This window comes from Beta vulgaris, chromosome 6, assembly GCF_026745355.1.
Source record: "Beta vulgaris subsp. vulgaris cultivar EL10 chromosome 6, EL10.2, whole genome shotgun sequence".
Taxonomy (NCBI): domain Eukaryota; kingdom Viridiplantae; phylum Streptophyta; class Magnoliopsida; order Caryophyllales; family Amaranthaceae; genus Beta; species Beta vulgaris.
Genome location: NC_079207.1, coordinates 59,828,893 through 59,843,578, shown reverse-complemented (window position 1 = coordinate 59,843,578; position 14,686 = coordinate 59,828,893). Strand labels below are relative to the sequence as shown.

Genomic DNA, 14,686 nt, shown 5'->3' with positions numbered 1-14,686 from the left:
AGGATTGTTCTACTCTTTTACTCATTAGAGTGGTTTTACGCAGTTAATTAGTTGAAATAAGAGTTGGCTAAGATAATACACTAAACATCACGATAAACAATATATAACCTTTTCTATTAGTTTTTCGTTATCATCCATATGTTTATCGCGCACACAGACACATATGTATATATATGTCAATCTTATCACTTTTAATAATATGATTCGTTTACAAAATCCATAAAAAAATAAAAATTACCCGACCAAGACTTAGCCGAAGTTGGATTGACGCTCAATAGCGAATTGACCCAATGCTTCACAATGATCGAACTAAGGTCATTAGTAATTCAACCCGAGTACACTTAACTCTACCCAAGCATACATGAAGCCCAAATACAGCCTGCGTAAACCTTGTTAAAAAATGTCAATGAGCGATCATACTCGGGAATGGATCGACTTGAAAAGGTAGCGGTCAGACCTGTCCTGCACCCGACAATCCCAGGATTCAAATGTGATCGACCCAGTTGAACAAAACCTGACCAATCACGACCTGGTGCACTGGCTGTCAGAATCCTGACCTGTTCGGGTCTGACCTGGTTCGCCGCGGGTATACCCATAACCTGTTTGAGAACCTGTTTTTGACACGACTATACGTAGCGCTTAAATATAACCCATCCGGCATTGCTCGATCCACTAACTCGTATCCAAGAAACCGAATGGTGTAAATAAGTTTTCCGTTTTTGAATAGATGGGTACATGACCCGTAATATTACCACGTTAGCAAATCATGCAAGCAATATGTGCCTGATTTTTTTCATATATAAATTATAGTCTTTTTAGGTATACACAGAATTAAAAATTTGAAATTAGATGTGTGGCTAAATTTCATACGTAAAGCCTTTATTTATTTATTTTTACAGGAAAAAAGAAGGATTTTATTTATGAAGGATAGTTGAATGGCACTTACAATCAATTTCTGAAAAATTAAAAATTCCAAGCAAGTATATAACACCTTAGAACTAGATACATCGCAGATCTGATTAAAAATAGCCTCAATAAAAAAAACTTCATCTGAAGCAATACAATCTGTGTGTTCGCTCTAATTCGGCTTAATTTCCACTGATAAATAGTCGTTTGGGTGAAAAACTTATGCGGTCTTCTAGATTCTTATATAGAATAGATATTGTTAGATCTTCCTCCTTCATTAGACGAACAAAAAAAATTGAACACCCTAAAATAAATAACATCTCAAGTATGTGATATACTTTTTTTTTTTTTGAGGGGAAAAGTTCAAGCTAGATTAATCAAGGGACAAATTGTCCATGAGAATATAGGGAGCCACCTCTTGAGGAGAGTGGTTCTCCCAAATTTGTTCATTCTACACCAAAAGGAACTAGCATAGCTAAGTGATGAGCAACAAAGTTACCATCTCTTTTTACATGAGACCATACTAAAGAATTAAAATGAAAGCTAGAGGAGAACATTTTAGACAAAACATTATCTAAATCCAAGAGGTGGAAATTAAAGAATTCTTTTGGAGTATATTAATAATAGTCTGGCAATCAGATTCAACAACCACATTCTCCAGTCCAAACCTTCTCCCTAAACGCAAACCCATCTTAATAGCTTTGGCTCTCGCAATTTTTGGCGTCCAATAAGCTCGAACTCGACGCGATATTGCAAAACGAACTCCACCTAAGTGGTTACGAGCCATAAGACCAAGTCCTAACCCATCCTTCAACCTAGAGTGATGTATCCACATTGATCTTCAAACTGGATGGCGGTGGAGGGCTCCAAATACGAGAGCTAGGTGCAGTAGCACGTGTCGATGGTAAATACCCTTCGACTACTTGCCATACTTTTCGGCCAACCTCTCAGCTCATTTTGACAACACATGGTTTGGAGTGGTTGTATCGTTGAAGATTTTATTGTTTCTCTCTCCCCAAATGCACCACATTAGAAAAGCACCTTTTACCCTCATCTTTGGGTCAAGCTGCTTCCATTTCTCGACTAAATCACACATTGTTTCACAACCACTGTTGTCACGCATCCTTGAGCAGCCACTCTCCATTAAAACTTCATCAAATCGTGGGCAGTGAAATATGGCATGTTGGGCAGTTTCATTCTCACCACAGCCCCAAGGGCAATCCGCAACTTCAATGAGATGGTGACAGAACAAAACCGCGCGAGTAGTCAATGTATGAGTGCATAATTTCCATAGAAAATGACGGACTTTGGGACTAACCTCAAGACTCCATAATTCGACCCAAGCATTGTGGAAATTATCCAAGTTGCTACCTTTACCGAGAATATAAGCAGTTTTGACAGAATAATGGCCATCTTTTGTTAAGGCCCACATCAACATATGATTAGGAGATGAAGGGCTTAAAGAAATTGCGAGAATAGAGAATACACTTCTTATCACGATCATTACAAACCTCATCAACTACATCAAAGTGCCACTCCATGTTATGTGGATAAATGAGTTGATACACCAAAGTAATATCATCTCTTCGAGGGGAGCTAATATACTTACTGTTTTCATCAATAACCCATGGAGCCTCCCAAATATTAATGTCTAAACCATTTCGCACCCTCCTAACCAAACCCTCTTTCACCAAGGCTTTTGCACTCCATATGCTTCTCCAAGAGTAACTGCAAGAATAGCCAACCAAGGCATCAATGAACTCGCAAGATGGAAAGTATATTTAGCCATCATAATACGGCCAAAAAGAGAATGAGGAGCATGTAAGGTGCCAAGGTTGACGGCCGAGAAGGGCATCGTTAAAGACCGCGAGATCTTTGAAACCCATGCCTCCAAGGCATTTCAGAGTGCACATCGCCTCCAAATTTTTCTAGTGAATCTTCCTTTTTGTATCTGAACTCCCCCACCAAAATTGCGCCATAGCAACTTGAATTTTCTGGATGATCATAGCAAGGAATTTATAAACTCCCATAACATAGGTAAGGATCGCTTGAATGACTGCTTTCTATAAAACCTCCTTTCCAGCTCTCCATAGTAATGTCTCCTTCCAACCTTGGAGTTTCTTCCAAACTCTATCAAGGAGAGAATCAAAAATCATTTTCTTTGATCTTCCTGTACTATAAGGGATACCAAGGTATTTATCATGCTTATCAACCTGCCGCATCTTCAGATTTCCCATAAGAACATCTTTTTGCTCAACACTTACCCCTTTACTGAAAGGGACCTCTGATTTTTCATAATTAATTTTTTGTCCTGATGCCAATTCATATCTGCTGAGAATATCAACTAGTTCTGAGCATTATTGACGGGTGGCTCTTGTAAAAAGTAAACTATCGTCTGGAAAAAGAACATGAGAAATTTTCGGCCCACTACGGCTAGCCTTAACACAATGGCTCGGTTTCTCCTAAGTTTTCCTCTGAATCATCTTAGAAAAAAAAAAAATTAGCAACCAGAATAAAGAGATAAGGAGAAAGGGGCTCACCTTATCGGAGACCTCTATTAGGGACAACAGAACCATAGACACCTCCATTTATGATGAAGGAATAAGAGACCGAAGAAACACAACACATGAACAAGTTCACCCACCTACCATCAAACCCCATAGTGAGTAGCATCTTCCTCGAAAAACCCCACTCAACTCTGTTGTAGGCTTTGCTTATATCCAACTTCATTCTAACAGTGCCCCTTCTACTTCGATTTTTGTGCTTTAGTGAATGAAAATTTCCATAGCAATAAGCGCATTATCTGTAATCAGGCTACCCGACACAAAAGCACTCTGATTTTCAGTAAAAATAGCCGGGAGATACTCTTTTAACCTCAGGACAATGGCCTTGGAAACCAAGTTGTATAACACAATACAGAGAACAATACGTCTGAATTTAGCAGCAACTTTTGGTTCCTTCACCTTCGGTATGAGAGCTATGTTAGTACAATTCAGCTCAACAGGGAAGTGTTACCCATGAAGGATGTTACAGACAAACTCAGAAACATCGTCACCAATAATATGCCAGAACCGCTGGAAAAAAATCGCATGCATTCCGTCAGGTCCAGGAGCCTTACACGGATGCATCTGAGAAAGAGATGCATAAATATCATCTTTGTTGTAGGGTCTTAACAAAGCTCGATTACAGTCATCAAAAATAACAGGAAAAATATACTGCAAAACATGTTGTAAATTAATATCAAAAGGGTTACAAGATTTAAAAATATTACTAAAATAATTAGCAAAGATGCTTTTAATCTCCTCTTCTTCCGAACACCAAACACCGTCATCATTTTGAAGGCCTTTGACATAGTTCTGCTTCTTTCTTTAGGAAGCTTTATGATGAAAATATTGAGTATTTTTATCCCCATCATTGACCTCCGCCACTCTAGATCTCAAGTACCAGTAGGCTTCATGTTTTTCATAAGTCATCAAGTTGTTTCTCAAGTTAGCACACTCCCTACAACTAACCTCCGTGACTTCCTGTTGTTGCGCCAAAGCAAGCGCCTTCTCCATTTTTCTAATTTGGTCTCATAGTTTGCTATAATGTGTAGAACTCCATGTTGCTAGCTTGTGACCAACCAAAGAGAGGCATCGTCGAGCGATCTCATCACCAATAGAACCCTCCACGCCACCTTAACTTCTACTTCACACCTGGCATCAAGTAACCAACAGGTTTCAAAATGAAACCCACGCCCTTTTCTCCGGTTGTTAGTACTAGGATTAGCCCGGGTTACAATAGGAGAGTGATCTGATTTGTATCTGAGGAGGTTCTCCACACCATGGATAGGAAAGAGGTTCGATCATTCCATATTGAACACAAATCTATCAAGCCTTTCCCAAATAGGAGTTGCAACAGAGAGCCCCCGCTCTCAAGTGTACCATGACCCTTCAATTCCCAAATCACGCGGTGCCCGGGTGCACCGCCTTGTGTCTGACACGGTTTGACAATATTTTTATTAAACGAGTTTTAAATGATTTTGTTTTATTAATTAAATCCGTAAATATGATTTTACGGTATAAATCTGATTTTATGGTATAAATCTGATTTTAACTTTGAAAATATTTATTTAAAACAATAAATTATCATTAATTCTATCTTTTTCAAAGGATTGGGCTGAAAATATTATTTTTGGGCTAAAAATACAATTAATTATCACGATTAATTAATTGGAATTTAAAATAGAATTTAGATCATTAAATACGCTTTAAAACAATTTTGGGATGACACTTCCCTTGGCTTGGACAAATTAAGACCGCGACATGTTTCATCATTAGGCCCTCAAATGGGGAGACACGATTATGTGTCTATAAGTAGAGAGGAGAAAATCCACAATTTGCGTCGGATGCTAGGCCATCATTTATGTCGAACATGGGTCCGACGCTACAGGCCTCGACGCAAATGTGCTATACAATATCTACGTCGGATGAGGACATGCTGCAATTCTTAACTATTTGTGTCGGACTTTTAGCATTGTGCGACGCACATACTAGTATAAAAATATTAGGAAGTTAGCTATCAACGTCGGACTCAGAACAACATATGATGCAAATGAAGGGTATTTGCGTCAGACTCATAACAATATCTGATGCATATGATGGGGATTTGCGTCAGATATAATCCCCCCAACGACGCAGATCACATATTTTTCATTTAATAAAATAATTTTGACTAATAAAAGCCAAATTTGCAGATTCTTTTGTCACTCTCGACCATTGTATCTTGCTGAAATACAATAAGCTTTAGCAACAGGCATATACTGGCATCTCGTCTATCTTCAAAGTTCAAATTATAAATATATTAGCAAGAAAGAATACACTATTTTTTATTGACAGTAAATAAAAAGTTCAATTCAATAATTTGCAATTGCGAATGATAACTACTATGCTCCTTTTTTATGCAACTATCCATATTAGAAGAAAGAAGAACTGCAGTACATATTAGAAGAAGAATAATCATTGTAAGTGGATGGAAAAAGAGGACTCTTGAATTGTTTTGGTAGTACAATCCTCTTTTTCTATTTGTGTTATAAATTTGTTGGTTGATGCTCTAACTTTAGGCTGCCATGATGTCTTGTTCCCATGGAAAGGATCCTGTTTGATATCTGTCATCTTCAAGCAAGTCCAACAAACTGAAATAATCTGAAATAATATACAAAATAAGTCTCTAAAACTAAAGAGCACTTCTAGATGTCTCGAAAAATGAAATTACACCAACGACGCTGTATCACCACCGCCAACGACGAAGCTTCTTTTGGCCAAAACGACTCTCATAAGCAAGCTTTCTCTCTCCCTTCGTCTTGTTGACTTACTCCGCCGGTGGAGCCCCTCCAACGCTGCTATTCTGCTCGCCAGTGCAGCTATTGCGTGTTGCTTCTTTTCTGGTTTAAGGGCACCGAAAATCTGATTTCATGCAAAATCGAAGACAAGTTCGAAAGTTTGATGAATTAAGTAGTGAATTTGTTGTTATTGGATCATGATATTGAATTAAGTAGTCGAGGAAAGGAGGTGAGGAATAGGGTTGGTATAGAGAAGAACCAGTAGAAGGGGCCCTTATTTTTTAGGGTTTGGAGGAGTTTTAGCCTTTGGGGAACTTTTATACCAAGGGAAAAATGAACCATTTTCGTCAATTATGGGATTGAGTCCGACGCAGATCATGAGTTTTAAAAAGCTTTGGGCCCTCTTCATGTGCGTCAAACATATAACAACATCTGACGCACCTGATTCTCCAACCTATTTGCTTTAAGTATTTGCGTCGGATGATCCTCAAGTCTGACGCACATGAACCATGATTTACGTCGCGTTCATCCCGCATTTGACGCAAATGATAGACCCCAATCCTTTTGCGTCAATTATTTTGTTGTACGACGCAATTGATGCGACACAAATAAACATTTTTCTATATATTTGGCCAAAACTAGCTAGTTAGGAGAAAGAAGGGAAAACCACCTTGTCAACCAGGCCCGGCCCTGGGGCAGGGCAGGCGGGGCCCCTGCCAGGGCCCATGATTTTTAAAAATTTTCGGCCTTTTATTAAAAAAAGAAAGAATGGATCACGATGCGGCAGCCCCCAGGGAGAAGAAACTATGAAACTGAAAAAGAAATTTATGCTACACATCTTCTTAGATCTACAACGTCCAAAATTTTCAGTTTCCAAAAATAAAAAATCTAATCTTTGATTCAAAGGCAATTCCTCTGCTATCCCTCTTTCCAATTTTTCCTCCCTAAAATCTCTTGTGCAAAGCTCTCATATCAATTGAAAATACATTATTCCACAATTATAATCTTCAGATGCTACGGAAAGTAGAAAAAATACGAGCAATTGTACATTCATCAGTTATAAGACACTAGCCTTTTGTGCACGCAATGTGTGCAATGATATTTTTAGGCCTAATACTAAGTAGTAAGCAAATTGAAACTGCAAGTTAGTATTTAAGTTCACCTCCATTTTGTGAATAAGATTCTTTCATGTTCTTTTTATGTTGTTATTAATTTTTTGTGATTTTGAATAGTTTTTTGTTTCTCAAGTCTTATATGCGCATGTTCTTTTATAATCAGTATGATGTTCTTTACTAAATATCGTCATGTTCTTTTTTTTGGTTTTATTCATTTTTGTAATTTATAATAGTTTTTGATATGGATTTCAGTAGTTTCTCTATGAACCCAAAATTGTAACCGAAAAGTATAAGACAATTTCAATTTTTTTTTCCTTGTCTAACTTCTAAATTCTGATTTCACAAATAGATATTTAAAAGTTTTCATTATTCTAAATGTTCACAAGGAGTTTCAATTATATTTGAAATGAAATTTTAAAATTTTCATACACAATCTGATTTTGCATGAAATGGTCATTTTAATTTTTCTCCTTTTCTAAATTTTAACACTTTGAGTTTCAATTATATTTGAAATGAAATTTTAAGTTTTTCATACACAATCTGATTTCGCATAAAATGGTCATTTTTATTTTTTTTCCTTTTCTAAATTTTAACACTTTGGGTTTTAATTATAGGTGAAATGATATTTTAAAATTTTCATACACAATCTTATTTCGCAAATTAATGTAATTTTTTTTTTCTGAAAATGGATTTTTGCAAAAGTTGTTCGCAAAAAGGTTTGATATTGTTTTGTTTTTCAAAATTTATTTCTAAACATGGATATTTTGCAAAAGTTTTGGGCAAAAATTTATATTGGAATTTTAAAAAAAGAACTAAATTTGTAACTTTTTCATCAGTGTCATAAATGAATCAAATTTCATACACATCTTGTTTTCAGATTTTATATGAAAATGAATCAAATTTAAGTCTAATTATATAAAATCCATTTTCAACTAATTTCTATTATCTCCATTTTTTCAACTACATAACAGTCGACTAATGTGAAATAACTTTGAAGATTGAAAGAATTATGTACCTGTTTGAAAGTTCGCAAATCACTGATGGACAAATGTGTGATATCACTGTCAAAATCTTATGTTTTTCTCAGATTTGTGTTTATAGGTAATTTTTGGGAGTATGTAATTATGAATGGTTATTGAGAATAATGATTTGTAAGTGAATTTTGTGAATGTTTTTGTATGTATTGACGTCCTAGTATATTACTTTTAGTTTGTAAGTTAATTTTTAGTTTTTTGTAAATGTTCGTGATCATTTGAGTGATTTGTGTTATTTTTACAACGTGATTTTCTCAATTTCTATGAGTGATTTGTAATGTTTCCTCATATAAGTGATTTCTGAGTGATTGTTGAAATTAATTTCCGGTGGCTTTGTTTGACCCCCATTTTGGTATTGACATTCCTTTTATAATTTAGAAAGGGAAGGGGGGTAAAATAGTCAGTTCAAAAGAGGACACTGTTGCTTCCCCCTTCCCTTATGTAATAGAGATAAATTTGCTCTTTGCTGATGAATACGAGCAATTGCAAAGATCCCTGCCTAATGGAGTTTGTGTTTGTTGTGGAAGATGATTTGGAGGTTTCCCCTCTTTATTATCAGTTTCTTAAGGTATTATCAGGTTCTTAAAGATTTAATCTTGAGTAGTTGAATTATTATTATAATCACTTCAATTTTAGTCCTTGGATTTATGGTGCTTCACTTTCATGACCAAGGTTGTCCAAGGTACCTCTAACTTTGTTTTATTCATTTTTCATTGAAGATTCTATAATGTTTTATTATTGTGAGTTATGTTATTTGATTGAAGTAGAAGTTAGAACTGTAGAATAATTGGAATTGGAGTGATTTTTGGGTGGGAAATTCGTATTCTATGATGTTGGGTGGTTAATTGAAAATTTGAAATGAGTTAGAAGAGAGTTTATTATGTTGTTTTATTATATTTGGGACTTGTTTGCTTGAAGCTTTATGATTTTTAAGATCGTTTACGATCGTGATGATTTTCTCTTGTTTGAATTATTGAAAATTTTCCATTTGAATTTTTATATTGCGTATTTCCTTCAATCTCTCATGCGTTATGGGCCCATTTTTAAATTTTGCCCCGGGTCCAATAATATACAGGAACGGCCCTGTTGTCAACTAAGATCAGATTGGTCTTTTGGAAGGAGAAATCTTCATTTAGATATTAGGCTTACACTAATTTGAATAGACCTGATCTAAAAGGATCATCAATTGGATTTTTTTTTTTTTTTTTTTTTTGATAAGTAAGTATGAAGTTCATATCAAACAAAACACCAAAACAACCTAACATCGACCTTGCATACCCAAGATCCTGAAGCTATTACAAGGCTTCAATCCACCTCCTGTCAGTCTGACTAATCTTCTTAGGCATGATTGTGATACATCTATGCTTTACATCACCTTTGATTTTCTTTACAGTATGATCTATACAAGGAATTTTTCCTTCCCATAAAGCTTGATTTCTAGCCTGCCATATACAGTATATAACAGCCTCTAATGCAGCTGCTTGAACCATTCTCCTATATCTTGTACCTCTTCTTCTACTGACCAGCCAGTGTGTTATTTGCTGCCAATCCTGACTTCTTGTTGTAATTCCACACCATTGCTTGATTTCATTAAGGCATCTTCTGCTATACTCACAGTTAAAAAATAAGTGCCTATGATCCTCCATATGATCATCACATATCAAACAAGTATTACTGTCACACACCCCCCAACTTTGTAGTTTCTCTCTTGTTATTAGCCTTCCTTGAATTGCTAACCAACTGCAGAACTGGTGTCTTGGAATTCCCATTCTTCCCCATATAATAGTACTCCAGTGTTTCCTTTCAAACTCACCAGAGATCTTTGCATACACCTCAGTAATTGAATATTGTGACATCAATTGAGAGCCTGGGTATAATGACCTTTCAGATAATCTTTGACACAGCAAACCTACCTCCAGTACCAGCTACTATTACTTCTTGGCTTATACTCCCACCATGACTGTTGTTTAATGTGTATAGTATGAGCCCATTTAACCCACAAGTTGTCAATTTTCTTTTCAACAGCCCAGACATACTTTCCCATAGCAGCTATATTCCAAAGATACACATTCCTTATACCAAGCCCACCTGCACTTTTAGGAGTGCACACACACTCTCCCACTTCACATACCCTGCCTTCATACTAAAGTGATTTCCTGACCACAAAAAAGCTCTACAAATTTTACTGACATCTTGTAGCACCTGTTTAGGTAAGATCATAACCTGAGCCCAATATGAGTGCAAGCTTATCAAGACTGAATTGATGATCTGTGTCCTTCCTGCAAAAGAAATATTTCGAGTACTCCAAGTTCTTATTCTTGCCACCATTTTCTCAGTGAGACTCTCACATTCAGCTATTGATATTCTCTTTGTGCATATTGGTACCCCTAGGTACCTGAATGGCAAAAATTCTCTACTGAAACCTGACCTGTCTAAAGCCCTTTGTATATCCTCCTCCTGCATACCACTGAAATACATAGCTGATTTGTTGACATTTGCTTGTAGTCCTGATGTTTCAGAGAATAGTTTAAACCCTCTAAGAACAAGATGGATTGCTGTGAATTCCCCTTTACAACATAAGAGAATATCATCAGCAAAGCATAGGTGGGTGATTCTCATTGCTTTACACTGAGGATGGAACCCAAAGTCCTCCTTTTCACTTATCTTCTTCATAATTCTAGATAAGTATTCCATACATACAACAAAGAGGAGTGGGGACAGGGGATCTCCTTGTCTCAACCTTCTTTGGGAAGGAAAATACCCATGCATGACCCCATTAATCATCAAGGAAAACTTAGGTGTCTCCACACATGTCATAATGTATCCAATGAATCTATCAGGAAACCCCAAAATTTCCAGCATCTCTCTCAAGAACCTCCACTCAACAGTGTCATAGGCCTTTCTCATATCTATTTTCATCATGCAACTAGGCCTACTCTTCCTTTTCCCATACTGATGCACCATATCTTGACATATCATGATGTTGTGCATGATATTCCTACTGTGAACAAATGCTCCTTGAGTGTCCATTATGATATCAGGGAGAACTTCCCTCAATCTGTTACACAACACCTTTGTGATACATTTGTATATCACATTACAACATGAGATTGGTCTATAATCTCCCACATTACTAGGACACTTGACTTTAGGGATCAAAGTGATAGAGGTTGAATTTATCTCTTTTAATATATAATCTTCCATTACGAAAGAAGTCCACCACTGCATCTATAATATCCCTCCCCACTATGTGCCAACAGTCCTTATAGAACTGACTTCCAAATCCATCAGGGACAGGTGCCCTATCCCTATGAATAGACCACACAGCCTGTTTTACTTCCTCACCATTTACTGGCCTTAACAACAAATCACAATGATCTTGGCTCACCAAAGGCCCACACTGAACCACCCTTCTCTTTACGATCTTCCTACTCTCAACTTTAGAGCCAAGTAACCCCTGATAATATTGAAGAAATGCAGCATTTACCTCCTGAGGGTCATCCAACCACACTCCATCTTCATCATGAATGCTGTATATAGCATTCTGTAACTGTCTTTTTCTTATGCTTCTATGGAAGACTTTGGTGTTTAAGTCCCAATCTCTCAACCATTCCCCTTTAGCCTTCTGTTGCAAAAATTGCATGTATAATTTCTGAGCATTCTTAGATTCAATAGCAGCTTCTGCCTCTTGCCTTCTCAATGTCATGTTCTCAGGTTGTCTATGCACCTGTTCCTGACATTGCTTTAAAATTTGTCTTTGTTGTACAACCTTTGCTTGCAGGTCATGGAACCCTTCTTCATTAAATTTCTTCAACACCCCCTTCAGTCTCTTCAACTTATGGATCACTTTAAACATAGGTGTACCATTAATTGGGCTGTTCCAGCTTTCAGTCACCAGAGCTTCAAAATCAGCAGCATTCCTGCACATTGCAAAGTACCTAAATGGCTTCCTTCCTATATTCATGCTAGGATAGGAAGTCATGATTACAAGACAATGATCAAAGTCACCCTCAGGGTGAAAAAGAGCTTTAGTATGTGGATAAGCCTCAACCCATTCCTCATTGCACATTACTCTATCTATTTTAGAGTACACTATACTTTCAGCCTCTTGCTTGTTATTCCAGGTGTAGAAACAACTTGTAGCCTTCATATCTTCCATGTTACATTGCTCCACACACTTCCTGAATTCCAGAGTTTCAGAGTTTCTCACAGGTGCCCCAATTCTCTCATTCATACTCAGAACATTATTGAAGTCTCCCATCCACACACATGCTTCATTCTCTTTCTGAAGGTGCACCAGGTCCCTCCATAACTCCATTCTACTTCCAGTCTCATTAAATGCATACACAAAGGTGCCATAAAAAGCTCTCCCCATCTTTGGTTCAATGTAACAATGGATTAGTTGACTTGTACAGCATACTATACTCACATTAAAGAAATGTGGATTCCACATTAGAATTATTCTCCCACCCTTATGAAATTGAGAATTACTAGTAAAGCACCATCCCGGACAAACTCTAAGGTAAAGGTCACCCATCTTATTCACCTTTACCTTAGTTTCTAAGAGGCTAACCAGTCCAGCTTTATGAGTAGCTATGAATTCCTTAACTACTCGTTGCTTAGTTGAATTGTTTAAACCCCTTACATTCCAGCAAATAATCTTACTCATTGCCCTCTGGAGGGCCTTCCACCCTCCCATCTTCATTTCCACCTAATTGACAGGCTACATCACCCACATGAACCTCCTCTATCAAAGCCTGAAATGAGTTCTAGATGTGTACAGGACTAGCTTTCTGAGTCCTAACTTTAAAAGGACCAGTCACCTCTTTGAATTCCCTAGTGTCCTTCTCAGTATGCTGTATTTTCTGTGGCACCTCAACTGTAGCCTTCTTTTGCCACACTGTAGTTGCCTCCATCCTCTTACAGTTATCACTCAAATGCCCAAATTGTTCACACTTCCCAGATTTTTCAGGTTTCCATTCGTATATCACATCAATGGTTGTCAGCACCTCCTTCTCATTTAGGAACCTGATATGATCCGAAAAAATTTGCTCAACCTCAGCTTCAATCATCACTCTAGCAAATTGTAACCTCTCTCTCTTTGAGGTTGCCTGATCGGTTCTCAAGACCTTACCAATTTGCCCTGCAATCTTGGCTAAGCTCTTTTGACCCCAATATTTCAGGTCCAACTTGTGCAATTGAATCCACATCGGCACAGTATGAATCACCTCCTTTGTCAAATCCAACTCTGGTGACCAAGCTTTTATGATTATCGGTTTTTTATCAAAAAACTGGAATCCTCCATTTAGCACAACATCTCTGCTCTCCATAGATGTGAATCTCACAATTACCATCCCTTTCTTGATGCTAACCACCTTATCCACCCTAAGATTCTTCCAAATCCGCCTAATAAATCCTTCCATAACATAGATTGGTGGATTCGCACCCAATATATAGCATATTATGGATGAATTCCAAAAATCAACTTCATCTTGTATATCATCATCCGTAATTTTCACATATTTTCCAGAATCTACATTTTCGTTCAAGTTTCTATTGATTATCTCAATTCTATCAGCATTTTCTACCACATTATTCTCATCTAGCACCTTATTTTTCTCATTCAAATGCAAATTTCGATTACCTGAATCCATCTGCAAAATAGGGGTTGATAGAACCGTATCCTTCTGCTTCGATTTGATCACCGTCATCCACTCCGAAAAGTTTAATTTGACCTCAGATTGTTGTTGCAATTCTCTCAATGATGATTTTGGAGACAAATTTTGGCCCAGACTCGCCACCTCTTCTTCGTCCGAACTCTCAAAATCCAATGCCTGAACCCCCAAGATTTCATCCATCGTACTGTTTTCTTCGCCTGTGAAGATGAAGGCACCTTCAATTCCTTAGCCTTATCAATTGATTGAGAGGATTTTGAATTTGCTCTTGCTCGAGTTTTCCTAGCCATGACAGCTCAAAATTGAGAGAAAAGCTAGAGAGAGAAAATTCCCGCCTCTTAGAGGCCAATTTATTGTCTCTCCTAGCTAGTCTTAATTCGTTGTTATTAACATTCATCCATTGGATTTACCAGAAAAAACAAGCGATCATTCATTTTAAGCTTGATAGATAGGTTTGGACCAACACAAATAGAAACAGAACAACCACCTCCAAGACCCAAAGATTGATCAATTATATTCACTCATTGAGGGAGCTAACAAGGGGATATGGAAAAAGGGGGGCACATATAAATATTTAGAAAAAAAGGTATGATAAGTCTCTTTCCCGAGATATACTCGAGCTAAAATAGGGTAAAA

General features: G+C 37.1%; 1 protein-coding gene across 1 annotated transcript; it reads right to left on the bottom strand.

Moving 5' to 3' along the window:
• Positions 1–9,670: 9,670 nt before the first annotated feature.
• Positions 9,671–11,405, bottom strand: LOC125498521 (uncharacterized). The gene is made up of 4 exons (XM_048646746.1): positions 10,771–11,405; positions 10,599–10,654; positions 10,311–10,463; positions 9,671–10,242 (listed from the first exon to the last, which is right to left on the bottom strand). The coding sequence occupies exons 1-4, from the start codon at positions 11,403–11,405 to the stop codon at positions 9,671–9,673; spliced, it is 1,416 nt and encodes a 471-aa protein (XP_048502703.1).
• Positions 11,406–14,686: the final 3,281 nt, after the last annotated feature.

Coding starts and splice junctions, on each gene's coding strand:
- LOC125498521 (XM_048646746.1), bottom strand. CDS start 11,405: ATGGACACTCAAGGAGCATTTGTTCACAGTAGGAATATCATGCACAAC. Junction 10,655..10,770: donor AGAGAATTTTTGCCATTCAG/GTACCTAGGGGT, acceptor TTTCTTTTGCAG/GAAGGACACAGATCATCAAT. Junction 10,464..10,598: donor TGCACTCATATTGGGCTCAG/GTTATGATCTTA, acceptor CTAAAAGTGCAG/GTGGGCTTGGTATAAGGAAT.